This window comes from Octopus bimaculoides, chromosome 2 (genome assembly GCF_046866305.1).
Source record: "Octopus bimaculoides isolate indiv1 chromosome 2, ASM4686630v1, whole genome shotgun sequence".
Taxonomy (NCBI): Eukaryota; Metazoa; Mollusca; class Cephalopoda; order Octopoda; family Octopodidae; genus Octopus; species Octopus bimaculoides.
The window spans coordinates 37943207-37962318 of record NC_142929.1 but is presented as its reverse complement, the minus strand read 5'-3'; the positions used below and the strand labels follow the sequence as shown (position 1 = coordinate 37962318).

Below are 19112 nucleotides of genomic sequence, written 5' to 3'. Positions count from 1 at the left end.
AAATATCTCTCATCAAAGATATTGACGGTATTTCTCTTTCATATTTAATGTCACAATTTCTGAAACTTGTATAGCACTTACTGTACAGGTAGTGACAATTAATTGGCTTTATTAACCCTTTTGTTACAACAATTCTGTTGAAATACACTGCCTTTGTTTCAATTAATCTTGAAAAAAAAGTGGGGAGAGCAACAGAATAGTAATGATGACAAGAGATGGATGTGAGATGATATGTGTAAGTAGGTTGTAGGAGTAGAGTGGGGAAGAAGAGAGAGGCAGGTTTAGTGCATGAGGAGAGCGAGAAATGTATGGTAGTAAAGAGAGATAATTTGGTGGCTCTGTTGAGAATTGTGTATGATCAATATAAAGTGTGGGATGAAAGAACAGTATTAATGAATGAACGATGGATAACAAGTGAAAATGGTTCTGGGTAAAAAGGAAAATAAGTGGTACCTAGGAAGAGCTACAGGTAGGTGATGGGTGGTGGCGATGCCATGACAAGGAAATTGGGCAAAGGATCCAGTTGTGTGTGTATGTATATATATATATATATATACACACACACATGCACAGCACTTCCAGAACTCATTTTTGCTGAGGTGGGCAGGTCTTTTTTGAGAATGTTCAAGTCCTGAGATCAGCCTTCATTTCATCCAATGTGTCCCTGGGTCTCCCTCTCTCACGAGTTCCATCTACAGTAAGTGATAACCATTTCTTTATGCACCAATTCTCATCCATATGCATCATATGTCCATATTAGTGCACTCTTCTTTCTTGCATGCTCAGTTTCTCTCTCAGCACATTTCTACTATGCCATTCATGCACACTTACACTGCACACCCCACAATGTACATGAAAGACAGCAGAAAAATAATTCTCTGCAATCTCACCATGACTACTTGATATCTAGGAATGCCATAAAATTACAAGGTTTGTTTAGTCAATATTCTAAACAAAAGGTGACAATGGGCTGAGACAGTAGTCTTCCTGCTCTCTGCACACTAAGTTGAAATCTGCTTAAATTTGCCAAAAGACAATTTAATCCTAACAATAAAAACAAGTCAATAATGTTAAATTAATAGATGCAAATCAACACTATGCTCATATCTAATACCAATATGATTGCAAAGATAGATTATATAGCCCCATGTGGAAGACAAAGCTCCACGGAAATTTGATCAAACCCTAGTTATACTGAAGAGAGTTACATTGGTGACCAAGTGCTGCATTGATGAACAATGTGACCCAAGCAAGCATTTGGTCTGCTGCTGATGCTCCGTTACTGATTGTCACACTGACAAGCTCAACAAGTGAGAGAAGTCCAGTCTCTACAAGGTTATTAATGAGGAAATCACAGCTTCACCACTCAAATTTCTTGGTCATTCAACAAAGAACTGAAATGCAATAGAAAGACTAAATCATTAAAGCAATAGTGAATACTACGAAATCATTATTACCACTTCCAGTTTAGGTGCATTATAGTATACTAGTATACTTTAGTTGAAGGCTAAGAGCTAGTGATTTGCAATAAATACAGAATCTCTACATTTGTGCTTGCTTCAAATATTGAAATTAAACATTCTTTCTAAATAAAATGAAGGATTTGACTCTCCACAATTATTTCTCATCAAAACATATTGCTGTTAAGCTTTGCTACTTTTACAGTTTCACGATTCCTTGTTTTGTCGGGTTGTTTTGTCTAAGAAGCCAAAACACATCGACTTTAAATGCTAGCAGCTTGAATAAAATGGATGTGATTCACACAAATACGAAAGAAAATTAAGACAAGCGAGGTAACTTGCAAAATTACTTCGTATAATGGTTATGTGTCGTCTGACAGTTACCCAACTGTCTTAAAAGAGTTATGGACTAAAATCAGATAAAACGATTGTTAAAGAAGCTACAAACACTAAGTGCAATTGATTGGAAAATATGAGTAGATAACATTGAATATTTAGAGATGTTTATTTGCTTTGCCGAAAAAACGACAGAACCCACCAGAACAAAATTTAGGACATGACACGGGGCAAAAGAATCAACCAATAAGGACAAAATCATACTATCTGGTATTTTGTCATCAGCCCGAGGCAAAATGACTGGATCCAGAAAAGAGAGAATATTGATTAGACAAACAATCACTTCATTATCCACACATATCGGAGACCTACTTATTCTATCGATCCAAAGAGATAGAAGGAACTGTTAACAGCAGCAGGAAGGGAACCCTAAACGTAGTTGACAGGCTTCACAAAATAATACTCTCTTTTCACTTGTTATTGCTTTCGGTTTTTTACCCTAGAAAATATGTAAATATAGCCGTTTCGTGATTAAATATACTACAAGATTAGGTGAATCTCATAAGCACGTTGACTAAAAGAATTGCTATTTTAAAAATTAATGTTTTAAAACACTTTATTGCCACAACGAAGCTATGCCCACAAATTGTTATTAGACATATTAATTGATATCATACGAATAATTAGCGTGGATGGAAGGATGGATGACGTAAAGACGACAGCCTAACTACAGATTTCTGCCCCCACCCACCCGAATTTGGATGATCATAACTTTCAGAAAAATTTTTAATGAAATTTTCTACGAATATGTGTTATATCATATAGATTCCGAATATACAAAATTTGCGGGAGAGGGGAGTGTTTTAGGAGGGGGTGGGTGTTGAATTTCGTAAAATTCACCGGAGTCCACTTCAATTCGTCTTACTTTGAAGAAAATGAATATTTTTTAATGAAATTCTCTACAAATATACCTCGGACTATGTAAATTCCGAGGACATAGGAATTTTGAGGGAAAACAATTGAGGGTTATTTTTGAGAACCGTTCCCCACTCGAGGGTGTTTCGGGACAAGTTGTCCATATTTGTTTCATTTTCTCTGTTTTGTGCGTTTGTGCATCCGTAGATTTCTACTGAAGTAACAAACAGGCAACCGCCACTACACACACACAAAAACGATCTTGCGAATTTCTTCTTTTTTTTTTTCCTCAGCAGATTCCTAGGTTTTCTATGACAGAGATGCCGAATATGCAAAAAAAAAACAAAAAAACATCGCGTTTTTAAAATTTTAAATTCCCACCAATTTTTTTAATCTTTAAATTTTTGCGAAATTTTTTAAAAGTTTACGTGGGAAAATACAGAGATTAACAATTTGGCAAACAAAAAATTAGTTACTTTTTATATGAAAAACTCCAAATTTGATCCACACACCCCTCGTCACCCACACATAGACGCGCGCGAATAAACATGGATGAAATCCCATTTTGGAAGTATGTTTAGTAGACGTATGACAGAGAATTATTAGCGCTTCTTTAGAAGCGAACCTCTCCAAGAAAATAACGATTACTTGTCAAAAAAGTTACGAAAATGAGAAATATATCCAAAATAAATGAAGTATGCAAAAACTTAGGAAGATTCATCAATTTTTTAATATTTTTTACTAAAAAATAAAATACAGAAAACGAGCACTCGCGAAAATAAACAAACATGTCGGACGATACAAGGGGTGGTAACTTACTTTTACCAGTCATATTATTAATGATACAAGAGGCCCGACAATATCGTCTGCGAATTATAAGGCAGAAGGGAGGGAGCGTAGAGAACTTTGTAAAAAGTTTTGAAGGTCGGGAACAGGTGGTCCCGACCTGCATTGATAGACCATATTGCATACCTTTTCTAAGGAGGAATTCAATTATCTTTTCTGGGCCCCCAACTTGCTACTGCGGGATTGCCTGCAGGCGGCGAGAGATTTGATCGGGGAGGTGGAGTGAAAGGTCTTCGTGCCTCGATTAACTTCGAACTTTTTGACGACTGTAAGAGGTTCATTACTTCATTTGTGTTTAAAGAAGAAAAAAAAAAGAACAGTGTTTTCGAGGGGCATCGATAGCGTCTCTCGTCAATATCATTATTTTGTTCATCATTCATTTCATTTGTGTTATTGTCCAGCCCGCATTTGCTTCTTGCATCCATCTTTGTAATGCCTTTATGGCAAATTCTATGAAATAATGAAATAAAGAAAACCGTTTCACAATAGTCAGTTTATAACTAATATATACTATTACGTCAAATTTTGTGCTTGAACGGATATATTTGTAGAGAATTTCGTTAAAAAATATCCATTTTCTGAAAGTTATGATCATCCAAATTCGTCTCGGAAGAGATTTGGGAACAACGGAAAGGCCATTGCTGGTGTAGAAAATTTGGATTACTATCAAGACAAGAAATTTGTTGTGGAGCGCCTTGCGTTAGAAGTTATTCCCGTTCAATTGACAGAGTAACTTGGAGATGTACTGTTTGCCGGAAAACTATCAGCATACGAAAAAAAATATGCGAAAAAATACGGAGATTATGATCCTGAAAAAAATTTCCAAAAATTTTGGTAAAATTTTTTAAGAATTTTTTTTTTTTTTCCTAAATATGCGGAAAAATACGGACATAATGATTCGGATAAAAATTTCAAAACATTTCTGTACTTACAGTTACGGTTAGGGTTAGGGTTTGCGTTTTAGGGTTAGTGTTGGGGAAAAAAGTCAAAATTGAAGAAGTTGGGGGGGAAGGGGGGTATTTCACAATGCCGATATTTGGCAATTTTCCGGAACATCCATATCCTAGAACGGGGATTTTTGTCAAAATGGGGGGGGGGAGTCTTTCCATTTTTTGTTTGCCATATTGTTAATCTCCGTATTTTCCCACGTAAACTGAAAAAAAAAATTCGAAAAAAGTTAAAAATTAAAAAATTGTGGGGTATCTCCGTCATCGAAAACCTAAGAATCCGCTGAGAAAAAAAAAATTTTTCGAAAGCTCGGTTTTTGTGGTGGGGTGACTGTCGTCCAGTCCTACCGTCAAATGAAGCCCTCACCAGAAAACTTGTTATGCTAAAAATAACAGCTAAAGGTCTGGTACACAGAAATATGCTATTAAGACGACTTATCTGTTGCATACGATTTTTTGCCATATTAAGTAAATTCCCAGGAAACGCTTCTAATAGAAAGGCAGAAGACACCAGAAGCAAAAATAAGGAATATACACGGACAGTTAAATATAGAAGCGTAAAGTATAATTTGTTTCATAATCTCTATAATAAACATAAATAATTCCCCGTTTGAACTTTTTTAATTACATGTGTGTGTGTGTGTGTAGAAATCTACGGATGCACAAACGCACAAAAACGGAAAATGAAATAAATATGGACTTGTTCCGAAACACCTCCGAGTGGGGAACGGTTCTTAAAAATAACTCCCGATTGATTTCCCCCAAAATTCCTATGTCCTCGAAATCTACATAGTCCAAGGTATATTTGTAGAGAATTTCATTAAAAATATCCATTTTCTAGAAAGTTAAGATGAATTGAAGTGGACTCCTGTGAATTTTCCGAAATTCCACACCCTACCTAAAACACTTTCCCAAAAAAATTTTGTATATTCCGAATCTACATAATATAACACATATTCGTAGAAAATTTCATTAAAAAATATCCATCTTTCTGAAAGTTATGATCATCCAAATTCGGGAGGGGGCACGCTTTAGTTTGACCCAGAAATCTGTAATTATGCCAAGACGACTGGGTATGGATTAAATGGAATGTGTTCAACACAAAACACTATAAATGGGTTTACCCATGATAAAATTGTAAATAATTAAAATTTAATCATTCAATTCAACATTTCTTATGTATAAATACAAATGCACAAACGATAAGTGATAGATGCTAGTTATAGCTTTCATGAACTTTTTCCAGCTTTATAAGGTCTTCATCATCTACTGATACCGAAATTTAATGATGAGTGACTTCATAACAAACCTTGATACAAGTAGAAAATTACATAGTACTCACTTGTTCTTTTTGCGTTCTTCTTTTTTGGTTTCAATAGTTTTTGGTTTTTGATTTAACACAGGCGTTTTTACAGATGTTTCTACGGATGTTTCTGCAAGTGTTTCTAGCTTGGTTTCTGGTTCATGCAACGCATTTAATGCATTTTTCTTTTTATGACTAAATTTTTTCAAAATCTTCTTATCTCCTGCACGATCCAAGACGAACAATGGCATAGAACAGTTCGTTTGACTATTACTGTCTTGTATAATTTCAGTATATTGGTTGGAGACATCTTTGGAGTCCTGAATTAAATCAATAACATTTTCCTCGTGTTTCGGTGTAGAAATGTTCCCAGCAATTAATTCCACGTCTTCCATTTCGTCACTTCTCTTTCTGCCTCTTTTCGCTCTTATAAAAGTTATAATATCTATTAGAATGTTATATAGCTTTCACGAAGTGATTAGTTTCATGTTTTGTTAAGAAACACATGTACTAGACTATACAGATTTCCTTGAATGAAAACCTGGAGGGTAGATAACTCTGAATAACATCTGATTTTAAGGCCAACTCCAAATGAGCCAAACTGACAGGCTACTCTGTTCTCTGTTGTCACTCTTCTTGAACTGCTCACATTTTTGTTTTGTTTGAAACAATAACTCCTTTTACTTTGCTTATTCAAATTTTAACACTTTTCTTCATTCACCTGGTACATCACACTGCTTTCTCGTTCATCTCCTACAGCTGATTCCTCACACCATTATTTCAACTTAGTTCGTTGCTCTATTACTTATTCTCTCACTCTCTCTCTCATTTCCTTTTTATTAATGTATGTATATATATATATATATATATATATATGTATGTATGTATGTATATATATTAATATTTTACGTTATATTTTGACATTTATAGGCATCTTTATGGACCACGTCCATATTTGCAGTTTTTTTACTATTCGCAGGTGCTCTAGAAACGTAACCCCCATGTAATACCAAGGGACTGCTGTATATACACGGTGGGGTTCTCTGTATACAGATATAATTTATTGGAGCAGATCTCTCTTTGTTAACTAAATTGCTTATTACATAAGTAATTAAAACAGATATAAATGGGATAATCCATTCAAAGCTATACCCAAACTCCTCATACAGACATGAAATGATGTTTCATTTGTCCATCTCTCAATACTTAATACATAGATATATATATATGCATGTGTGTGTGTATATATATACAGATATATATATATATATATATATATATATATATATATATATATACTAGCAGAGATACCCGGCTTTGCCCGTGTCACATTGAATTGAAGAATCAGACCTTTCTTTCATATATTCTCTCATGAACTGGAATACCTATGATTCGAATTTCATCAAAATTGCAGATTAAGAATTTTAATGAGGGTTCTTTCCCTCTTTACGCACCCTAACAAAAATTCTAATCATGACATATTTATCCCATACGACTCATCTTTATGCCCAGATTCTAAAATCCAAATCTTATGAAACCTATTCAAAGGCTTTTGCTCTTGAAAAATGGAGCACATGGAGCTCTAAAATGTGGGAGTTAAGGCCCCTATTTGGCGGGGGGGGGGGGTCTTAAAGTCAACCAGAGAAGTCGAATTGTTGGGAATCTTTTTTAACATGGGTCTTATATCTATTGTTCAAATTTCTTTCAAATCGGAAATATGTGAATGTTCACTGGGTTTGTAAAAGAGAGAAAAGTTACAGGAAACCAAAAGACGAATAATCACAATAAGCAGTCAGCCACCCTACCCTAGTCGTTACTACTCCCCAATGTAGGGTTCCTCACCATACAGGTGACAGGCACAGCCGTAAGATGCATTACAGATCTATAGCAATTGAAAGGGCATGACCTAACTCAAATAAACATTGACAACTGTGTGACGTGGGCTAAGGGGAAATGAAAGTGTCACATCTGGAGTTTGCTAATGATCACTATGCCAATAGGTAACTGGACAGAATAAATTTGCAATCTATAAATCTCTTTGAATGACCAATCACTTAACTGGGAAGGCCTTGAAATCAATGTTGCTATCTGGGGACTATCTCTGACCCAGTGATAATAAAAAGACTCAAAGGAGGTCTGCAACCAAATAATTTTACTCAAAATAACACTTTGCAACTGAATCAGTGGAGGCAAAGATGGCTCTCCTTTACTTGACAATTTATGCACCTCATTGCAGAAATCACAATCTAAGTATATCTCAGAGCAAACTTTTACACTGTTATACCATTGAATTACAAATAACATTCATCTTGTATGCTCGGGTGACTCTACAGCTTCCAAGACTACAATTGTATTCGTCTTGGCTTAGGAAAAATGACTAAATTGTGGGAATTAAGCCCCCATTAAGGGGTTTTACTAACTCGTGAGAAGTTGAAATTTAAGGAATATTACTTCATTTGTGTCTAATATCTATGGTTAAAATTTCATCAAGAGCAAAAATATATGAATTTTCATGGGGGTTTTGACCTCATTTATGCCCCCTCACTTTCAAACATATTCTGCATTACATCTGTCCTTATGCATAGAATATAATTTCCAAATTTCATAAAGATCCATTCAGTACTTTTGACTTAGTTTTGGATCATAAAAAATTACGAGGTCTTAGAATCTTCATGAGAAGCAGAAACTTCGGGAATACTTCATGATGTGTGTTAATTACCTATGGTTGAAATTTCATTAACATCAGAAATTTATGAATTTTCATGGGCGTTTTGCCCCCTTTAAACCACCTCAAATTCAAATCAAACATGCTACATTATACCCGCCCTTATGCATTGAATCTAAGATCCAAATATCATAAGGATCCATTCCGTAATTTTGGTCCATGAAATTGTATGAAACATACAGCATTACCCTTCTCCTTAGGCTTGGATTTTGTGTTCCAAATTGGTGCAGTAGTTTTTGAGTCTATAAGTAACACACATAAAGACATTGACTTTTATATAATAGATATATATATGCACATATACATACATGTATGTATGTGTGTGTGTGTGTGTGTGTGTGTGTACTATATATATATATATAGATTGATGGATACAATTGAGTGGGCAAACAAAATTTTGAGACACTGCCCTGAAGAATTTTTTGTCGAATGAATCAACCCCAGTGCTTTTTTTTTTTAATTTTGATAAGCCTGGTACTTATTCTATCAGTCTCTTCTTGTCAAACCAGTAAGTTATGGGGATGTAATAAACCAACAGCAGTTGTCAAGCAGTGATAAGGGAGAAACACAGGCACAAAGACACACACAAACACTTACATATATATACAATTGATTTCTTTCAGTTTCTGTCTACGAAATCCACTCACAAGGATACAGAAATGCACTACATATGGTCCTTTGTCATCTTTGTAAGACTCAGTGTTTTGAGATCAACCATTAACACTTCATCCCATGTCTTTCTGGGTCTCCCTCTTCTAAAACTTCCTTCCACTATAAGTGATCAGCACTTCCTCATCCATCTGTATCACATGGCCAAACCAATGCAGTCTTATCTGTTGCTCACTGCATATTATTCCTCTTATGCCCAACTTCTCTCTTAATACATTATTGCTCTGTCACACATGCACACTAACATTGCCCATCCAGTGGAGTATACCAGCTTTGTTCCTTTCCAGCCTTCATATAACCTCTGCATTCAGGGCCCATATCTCACTGTCAGGCAGCATCACAATTTGTATGCATGTATCATGCAATGTTTTTTTTTACTTGGAGAGAGAGAGACCTTTGATTGCCGACAGAGGTAAAAGCTCTCTGAATTTTCTCCAATCTACTATAATTCTAGCAATTACATCCTCTGTACAACCTCTTCCATTGCTAATTAGGTCACCTCAGTGACAAAAGTTATCTACAGCTTCCAGAGAGCCACCAGGTTATTTGGGGAAATCGGTTTCCTGCATATCAGTGGTCTTTATATTTGATGTATACACACACACACACACATAAATTATATCACATGCACACTCATACAATGTCTGGTTGAGTTGTGCATCCTATCCCATTTAGTGTTGAATAAACAAATGTATAGGAGATGGAGGTTATAATTGTCAACCAATTCCTACTTACTCTCCTATTCTCTGAAATGGATTGTACTTAGTCTGTTTCCATTGTTGGTCTATATATTCAATGATTCTAATACACTTTTTACTTGTTTATTAAACTTACCGTGTATTGTTTTAAAATAATTATGTTTTTAATCTTTATTTTTTACCTTTTTTTATATATTAATTACTTTTACTGCTGAACCAGCATTGATTTTGAGTTATAAATACTTCTGCAGAGCACAAAAAGTTATTTATGACTTCATCAGCTGTCAAAATCATTTGATGATGTCATGAATGAGCAGCTTTGATACATTTTCATTGAAGTATCTATCTGCAAAGGTGGAATTTCGAACAAAATAAAATTTCGTAAAAATGGTCATTAGAAATAATGAAAATTTATATTCAAAAGCACCTAAATGTCATATACCTGGGTAAAACATTTATTTCTATTTACTCAAAATTTTGTTTGATTTTTTAAAGAGGTTTTTAAAAATATATTTCAAATTTATTTCTTATATAGAGTCATTATAAAATCCTTGATCAAATTTAAATTTAAAGTTTTTTTTTTAATTTTTAAAGCCTAGTGTCTATAAAATGATTGAAATAATTTGTAAAGAATACTTAAGAGCCTGATACATCTATTTTGACATCATCTATCAAAGAATTTGATTGTTTAATTTTTTAAAATTTAATAACCATTTTAATAATCATTTTAATAATTTATTCTATGGGGATATGTTAATGATTACTATTTATTCAATTAAACCTTGTCCTATAGATAACATGCAAGTTTGAATAACTAATGTGATTCACAATATAACTGAAAATCAATTTAATGTAAAACATTTGAACATTATGCAATAATTCTAAAACCTCCCCAAAATGCTTTTAACTGTTGAGAGATGTAATTTATAATTAAAACTAAATTCAAAATTTTAATTTTGGAACATATTCCTAACTTATATGTTGACCAAATTTTTCAATGCCTCACTGAAATAATTAAGTTTAGCAATATGTGTGTGTGTGCCTTTAACTGCAAGTGGTCAAGCGAAGATCATTGCTCAGTCATGCATTGAAACAAGAAATTTGACCTAGAGACAGTAACTTCTATCAATCTCTATATACATTCTTACTTACACACACACATGCATGTATGCATGCATACATACATTCATTCACTCATTCGTTCATTCATGTTCTTTTTCTCTGTAGTTTTCCCAAAAGCAGCTACACTCCCAAGATAAATTGTAGCTGCTTTTGGGACTGGGTGGCAAACTGTTTTTTAATTGAATAAATTGGTGTCACTAAAGTGGCAAAATCTATAATTATTTACTATAAAGGAGAATCCATTACGTTGTTTAAGAAGTCAAGATACCTTTGTAAATTGAAAGGGAGCCTCTTCCTGTCAGATTGCTGAGAGATGAGGCCTTCCTGTATTGAGTGCTAAATATCCTTTGTAGCAGGGCCCAGGGCAAATTACACACACACACACACACACACACACACACACACACACACTGAATCTGGCCCTCCTTGCATATCTTATCCTGTAATGACTATAATATAAGAAATTGTAAGTTTGTCCTTCATAAGTAGAATATTTTGCTGGTATGATGATGAACTATTTTGTTCAATGAATATTGGTTATAAAGTAATTCTGATGAAAGAATTAGCTGCAGGAGTGGCTGTGTGGTAAGTAGCTTGCTTACCAACCACATGGTTCCGGGTTCATTCCCACTGCGTGACACCTTGGGCAAGTGTCTTCTACTATAGCCTCAGGCTGACCAAAGCCTTGTGAGTGGATTTGGTAGACAGAAACTGAAAGAAGCCCGTCGTATATATGTATATATATATATGTGTGTGTGTGTGTGTGTGTGTATATGTTTGTGTGTCTGTGCTTGTCCCACCAACATCGCTTGACAACCGATGCTGGTGTGTTTACGTCCCCGTAACTTAGCGTTCAGCAAAAGACACCGATAGAATAAGTACTAGGCTTCCAAAGAATAAGTCCTGGGGTCGATTTGCTCGACTAAAGGCGGTGCTCCAGCATGGCCGCAGTCAAATGACTGAAACAAGTAAAAGAATAAAGAAGGTAGAAATAAAGTATTTATGAAAAATATAAAATTAATTTTTCAGATAAAATCTTTTTTTCTTGTTTTTTTCTAAATTACATATTGTTTTACTTTTTGCATTTAGATATACTGGATTTTGTCCACAATTAAAGTTTACTATAGGAAAAACTTTTGGGCATGCAACAGAGAAATCATTTAAAGATGACGAAATTAATCCTTACCTTACAAATACAGAGAAAACTTTGTTAAGACGGAAATATCCAGCTTTTGAAGAAAGACTTCAAAATAACAATGACCAGATTTTGGAAAGAAGACGAAATTCTCCAGGAAACATATTTCAAGAAAATATGATATCTGGTTATACAGGTATATATAAAACTTGTTTCTCCCTGCTCCATTTTCTTGTTTATTTGTTCACATTATAAGTTTCGTGATATGTTTTTAATTTTCTTTATTCTATATAATGAAAAATGTCATCTTAATAAAATCAGAATGGCAGCGGTACCTAATGATCAAAAGTTAGATTCAGTTTTGTATTCCCACTTGAAAAATTGTTTATTGTTCATAAAAAAACATATGAAATATTTATATTTTAATGTTATGTACATTCAAAATATCAAGATTTGAAAAGAATTGAGTTTAGTCTCTTATTGATAAATAGTTCTTCAGTGAATTCTCATAGTTAAGGGAGTGTAGTTTACTAAAGTTATCATTTAATTGTCTGAACATCTTTTTGCCTCAGTACACAAATTATGTAAAACTAATACTTAGTTCAAGATACACCGCATCTGGTTTGCTAGAACTGGCAGGTACACAATATCTGATGTGCTAGAATTGACCTGTTAGACTTTTGAGAATCATATGGAGAAAGATATCACCTTTTATTATTTTTTCAGTAACATGACAGTTGGTGAAGAATGAATTTGAAAATAACTTGTGATCTCTTTAAAGTTAACAGCAACCAATTTTTTGTTTTGTTTGTCTTCTCTTTGCTTCCTAAATAATGTTCCTCTTTTAAAATCTTGTTATAAACATTACATAAGCTTCCATTACAAGTAAAGTGCAGAAACTGAAAAAGTTCATGATGGCTTCAAATATTATGGTGAAGAGGAACTATAAACACCCAATAAATTTATAATGATTATTGATTCTACTTTTAATTTCCTCACATTTGACATAAGCAAATATTTCCAAATTAGCTCTATGTTATAGATTGCTAGCCCTTTTCAGAAGCTTTTAGGTCATAATAGTGTGTGGTTTATTCTTTGCAATATACTTCCTTTTGCAAATATCTTATCAGAAAATATAACATTTGCAGCTTCTTGTTCTAGTACCTACAAAAGCTGTTCTTTCTTCGTTCTCTGTATGTCATTGATATCATAATTTGTCTTTATGTTTACTTTTCTAAGCTGGCATACAACATGTCAATATTTTTTTTTTGTTTTCTTCTTCTAAATAATAATAAATTTTCTTAATTTACCTCAGCTTTATATAACTGTATTTAAACCACATCATCATCAATCATCTAAGGTTTCCACCATCTTATCTATGAGGTCCAGGATCCTGTGATCTGACCATTACTTACTTTCTTTACCTTCTTCTAATTTTGGTACCCTCATCTGATGTCACACATTTCTTTTACCCTCAGCATTCATAGATATGCAACTACATGTCAATTTTAGTATAGTCGTCATTCCTGTATACTTTGGTTGATGGTCTTTAATAGTCATCTGTTATCTCAGTTCACATGTGCATTGTATTTCTTATAGTTTGTCTTAATTCTGTGCAGCCACTCACAAAACATTTCTATTCAATGCCCATGTTCGTTATTAAGTTGTTTCATTCTTCTTACACAGGCTTCATACTGTTTGCCTTTTGCACAATATGGAAATTCTTTGATGCTAAAAGAGGCAACAGTTCCCTGAGCTTCTTCTAGCCCTTCTAATTACTAATCTTGATTGTCAGAATCTTCTTGCCTTATTTCCTTAATAGTCATAACTATTGTTGGGCAAAAACTAATAACTGTCTCATTAAAATAGCCACCTCACAGAGTTAATTTCTTAGACAGGCCACAGTTATCCTAATTTTGCAGAGGAAATCAGCAGTGTGGGGGTCTGAGAACACCTGAGGGTTCCAGTTCATTTACAGGTCATTCAGCAAGTTCACATTGAACCAACAAATAAAAAATCTATATAGTTGCTTGACCTGCAAGAAGTACCACTTAAATCTTCCTCAGAGATAACTCTTTCATTTAAACAATAGTATGATAATGTAGTCATTGACACACTATATCTAAATAAAAGAAACAGCTGGAATGCCTTTCATCATAGGTCTGCTCTATCAGGCCTGGCCATGAGCTAAACAATAACATCATACAGTAGTAGTAGTATCTGTGACAGACAAGAAAATGCAAAAGAGTTATTTAATAACTCATGCTTTCCTGTCTGTCACAAATATTGAGCACAACAGTGTTAAGAATAAAAAACTGATATTGTCAGAAGTCAAACAAATTTATGACTAAATTCTTTATTGTTCCATTTTAGGCTGTATTCCTTGTCTTCAAAATTATCACGGGCAAACCTTTCGAAATATTTGGCGAGATAGTCTGACAGAGTTTGAATATAACCAAATAAAAAATAATTTAAGAAGGCAACAACTGGGTTTTGAACCAAGCTCAAAAGTTTGTGATATAAAATGTCATTCTGGTTTTCTGGTAATTTTCATATTCCATACTTTATTATTTCTGTTGTATGTCTGAGATGTAGTTTATAATTAGCTAGCAGAGGAACCCAGTGATGGTGGGTTGTTGTATCAAAATAATACATTTCTAACATGTCTAGCTATTTTGTAGAGGTTTCCTTTATTGCTTCACACATACATATGATATGATGGCTTCAACTCAATTTTGATTGTTCTCTTAAGCATGGGAAACATGGATATAGCTTTTCAGTCCTGTCAGAGATTAGACTCTTTTTACACAGGTGCAGCTGAGACATGCCTTCATTCCCTCATGGAATTTTTCATTCAGTGTTTTGCATTTTTTGGCTATGGCCAGCCTAAGTACACAACACATAAGAGATATTAAAAATCTAGTGATGTCAGTGCCCGAGGCTTTTGAAAGTGAGAAAAGATCTTACACAGGACCAATCTCACTCTCTAAATAACATATACACATGTATGTAAAATGACTGATGGGTTTGATTCAAGGGAAATTTCACTGCTATTTCTGGATACAGTTAGCTACTATGTAGAGACCTCACATAATATCTATGAACTCACATTTATCTCTATATATTACATAGTATTGTATATATAGTCACTTCTTACTTGATATCAGTCAGTATAATGTCTCTCTCTCTCTCTCATTGTGAGGTGAACCCTAATATTGTATTTCTACAAACTTATTGTTGATTATTATATTAATTTGTTTATTCATTGATATTATGTATTTACTTATCATAGTCTGTATGTGACCTGACTTGCTCAGATTCTCTCTCTCTCTCTTACAGCAATTGTATTTAGTATCATATTGCCATTAAATCATCTTAATAGAACCTTTAGATTTTCTTGGGTTTGATTATATTCAGTAAGAAATATTATGTAATATACACTACTGATGCAATGTCATCATCTCCAACTGAACATTAGATGAAAGGCACTCTAGCTGTGACCATCCTGTCTCTTTCCTCAGTCAGCGCACAGTGCACTGAGAACCATATCATCCATTCTTGTTTTTTTGTTTTTTTTTCTGTCTGTGATATGAATATGCAATTGCTGTCAACAACATGACATCACACTATGACTTGGATCCTTTCATGGCAGACTATTCCCAGGATATTTTTGTCTGTGTTGGAGTTGTTACTTAGCCTCAAATCAGTCAGTTAAAAAGCTTTCTAGTTTTGACCATTCTTTTTTTTTTTCATTAGCATACTATTCAGTTCCTAGAATCTCTTCTAAATACATCTCATTCTATCTACTGTCACCAACTCCAGTCCACCATCTCAGTTTTTATCCAGTAGATGTATATTTTTGTACAATCCTTCCTTTCCAGATAAATGAGTAGAACTTACAAATTGCAGAGTGAAAAATTTTCCACATGGTGATTTATATATATATCAAATAAATAAAAGTTTAAGCTTTGTAAAATTTCAGTTAAATAATTAAGACTAGGTCCACATTTAAGTAACAAATGAGATCATAATTCAACTTCTTATTTCAGTATTGGTTCCTGTCACAATTCATTTACACCTTTCTCTAATTCTTTCAAACAACAGTCTTTGTATGTGATTAACGGTTTAACGGAGAAAGTAGTCTTTGTGTGTGGTAAATGTGTGGGTACAATAAGCACTAAAAATGCAGAGACAGTAGACTCCTTCAAGTGTGGGGGTCATTAGAAGTAGTAAATAACTTGTTACCTAGGAGATCAAGTTAGCAGTGGAGGAGGAAGTTCTGAAAGTGTAGTTGCCTGAATAAGAACGGGCTGGATAAAGTTCAGAGAGCTTTGTTAGTAACTAAGAGCTTCTCCCTCAGAGGGGAAGGCAGATTGTATGATGTTTGTCTATGTACAGCTTTGCTACATGGCAGTGAAACATGGGCTCTGACTACAGACGACTTGCAAAGACTTGAAAGAAATGGAGCTACCTTGCTCCAATGGATGGGTAATGTCAGTGAGCACACATGACAGGGTAGGTGATTTAAGAGGAAAACTGGGTATAAAAGGCATTAGATGTGTGCATTAGTTTGGTCATGTGATGTGTATGAATGAGGACAACCTGTGTAAAGAAGTACCAAGCTCTAATTGTGGAAGGAACCTGTGGAAGAGGTAGACCCAGGAAGTCAAGGGACAAAGTGTTGAGAAAGGATTTTCAGGCACTGTACCTCATTGAAGAAATGACAAGGGACCAGGAGTTGTGGCAATTTGCTGTACTTGAGACGACATGTCAAGCCTAGTAAAATCACTGCCATCCATGCATTTAGGCTTGTCCTTTACAGGTGCCAGTGCTGCATAAATGCACCCATGCTAGTACACTTAAAAATACACCCAGCACACTCTGAAAAGTGCTTGGCATTAGGAAGGGTATCCAGCTGTAGAAACCATGCCACAACAGACAATTGTAGTCTGGACAGCTCCTGTCAAACCGTCAAACCCATACCAGCATAGAAAATGGACGTTAAACGATGATGATCATCATCAGTATTTTTTTACTTGTTTCGGTCATTTGACTGCAGCTATGCTGATGATTGGTGACAAAAAGCAGCATCAAAATTACTCTGCAGTCACAAGTGTTAATTGATGAAAAACCACAGCTTTTAATTTAAAGTACCCAGAATGTAGATACCACCAAACAGATATAACAATTTCCACTGTCATACAAATCTTTTCAAAAAATTGTTGCTTATACAATTATATATTTTTTCTCAATCTACTGTTTTCTTATATTTTTAGAAACTCCCAGAAGTTCCCACCCTAAGTATGACACAGACCGCACCTGACTTTCTTCCCTTTTACTCTAAGAGTCAAACCAGACCACATGTATCAGTTTTACAGAGAGATAATATTGATCCACAGAAATATCATATACCTGGTAATGTAATATTATTTAGAGTTGAATATTTACTTAAAATTCCATAACTAAAGATTTTTCTTTAAAATATTTAAAAGAGAATGGGAATTGTACTAAAATGTATTTTTATGAATTGTTTTGTAAGTTAAGATTGTCAATAGATCTACCTTAAATTCAGAATAACTAAGTAAAGATTGTGAATCTTGCAATAATTTTGCTTTCTTGATACCATTCACAGTAAAGTCATAGAACTGGTTTACAATTCAGTAAAAGCTAAAACTGAATTAACTTCTAATTTCAGGATATGCAGGATTTGTACCTCGTTATCGACCACTGATAGGAAGAGTATATCCAGAGCTGACACATCAAGCTTTGTGCCAATTTACTGATGAAATGGAAAGAAGAGAAATGAAACCTACAAGTGCAGCTGCATGTGAAAGTAAGAAAGGCCTTGTAGAAACCTATATCTATCCAGAAAAAAGTTCTATTGTACCAATGTATACAGGACATATTCCAGGTAAAGTTTTACAGTAATGTCAACATAGGCATAGACGTGGCTGTGTGGTAAGAAGTTTGCTTCCCAACCACATGGCTGCGGGTTCAGTCCCGCAGCCTACTGTAGACTTGGGTTGACCAGAGCCTTGTGGGTGGATTTGATTGACAGAAACTGAAAGAAGCTTTTTGTATATATATGTTTGTGTCCCACCACATATAAATATATATATGAGTGTGTGTGTCCCACCACCACTTGACAACTGATGTTGGTTTGTTTATGTCTTATAGTAAAAGTTAACAGAGATAGTCCAGTACCTTCTCCAAGTGAAAATTTGTCATCTACCTAATGCTACAAAACTGAAGTATTGTCCAGGAGATCAGAGAGAAACATTATGTGCAATAAAAATGTGAAAGATGGAAGATTCTTGATATTTAACAATATAAAAAGTTTTCTTTCAAATATTGGGTTGTCCGGAAAGTTCGTGCCGATTTATAGTAGCTTACCTTTCGACTTATTTGCCATGAACCCACCTCAATTCTGGGAAGAGGGTATTTTCAAGTTAAAGGAAAGATGGAGACACATTGTGCAACAAAATGGTTCATATTTGGTTGATTAAAAATGTAATGGCAAGTATTTATTGACCTTTTTCTTTCCTTTAAAAATCAGCATGAACTTTCCGGACAACCCAATATTTTTATAGAATCTTGTTTCTAACAATTTTACAATTCCTTTAAGATTACTTATCTTTTATCACATATTCCTTGTATTGTAGCCTTGTTCCATAGCTTTTCTGCAATCATATTTCTTGAAGTATATCCTTTTATGCATCTAGTATACATTTTCTTTCTTCATTTGTAGGTTTACGAGATTCTTTTGGGAAAACATTAGGCAACAATACTTATGATATAAGAAACCAACTAATTAATGAGGGAATCATAAAATACTGAATACAGAAAGATATTGGTTGGATGGTTTGGTCATTTTGCAAGGAAAGTAAAGAGTTAATATTTAAGCTGTAAAGAACACTAACAAATCCAGTATAAAATCATTTTCCTTTAAAAAGTCA

At 34.2% G+C, this 19112-nt stretch overlaps 2 protein-coding genes across 6 annotated transcripts in view; one reads left to right on the top strand and one right to left on the bottom strand.

Moving 5' to 3' along the window:
- Positions 1-6597, bottom strand: part of LOC106873449 (deoxynucleotidyltransferase terminal-interacting protein 2) — a 16267-nt gene extending 9670 nt beyond the window's left edge. Inside the window, exon 1 of the mRNA XM_014920803.3 lies at positions 5847-6597. Coding sequence (XP_014776289.2) covers positions 5847-6202 — 356 coding nt within the window. The 5' untranslated portion in view covers positions 6203-6597. The remainder of the gene's footprint in view (positions 1-5846) is intronic.
- Positions 4636-19112, top strand: LOC106873462 (ciliary microtubule inner protein 2B). Of its 5 annotated transcripts, none has more exons than XM_089343448.1 (6): positions 4636-5066; positions 12111-12352; positions 14530-14699; positions 17433-17571; positions 17852-17989; positions 18905-19112. In XM_089343448.1, exons 1-6 carry the CDS (start codon positions 4885-4887, stop codon positions 18991-18993), a joined length of 960 nt encoding a protein of 319 aa, XP_089199574.1. In that variant the 5' UTR covers positions 4636-4884; the 3' UTR covers positions 18994-19112. The 5 variants fall into 5 exon arrangements, with proteins under 5 accessions (XP_089199574.1, XP_089199581.1, XP_052832444.1 ...); XM_089343455.1 differs by lacking the exon at positions 18905-19112 and adding an exon at positions 18334-18465 and having other exon boundaries at positions 4637-5066; XM_052976484.2 differs by lacking the exon at positions 18905-19112 and adding an exon at positions 18334-18465 and having other exon boundaries at positions 4637-5066; positions 17852-18067.

Excerpts from the sequence above, each read along its gene's own strand:
- LOC106873462 (XM_052976477.2), top strand. The coding sequence starts at position 4,885 with ATGCTAAAAATAACAGCTAAAGGTCTGGTACACAGAAATATGCTATTA. Across the intron at positions 5,067-12,110 it reads GTTAAATATAGAAGCGTAAA|ATATACTGGATTTTGTCCAC; the intron begins GTATAATTTGTT and ends TTTTGCATTTAG. Across the intron at positions 14,700-17,432 it reads AATGTCATTCTGGTTTTCTG|AAACTCCCAGAAGTTCCCAC; the intron begins GTAATTTTCATA and ends TTATATTTTTAG.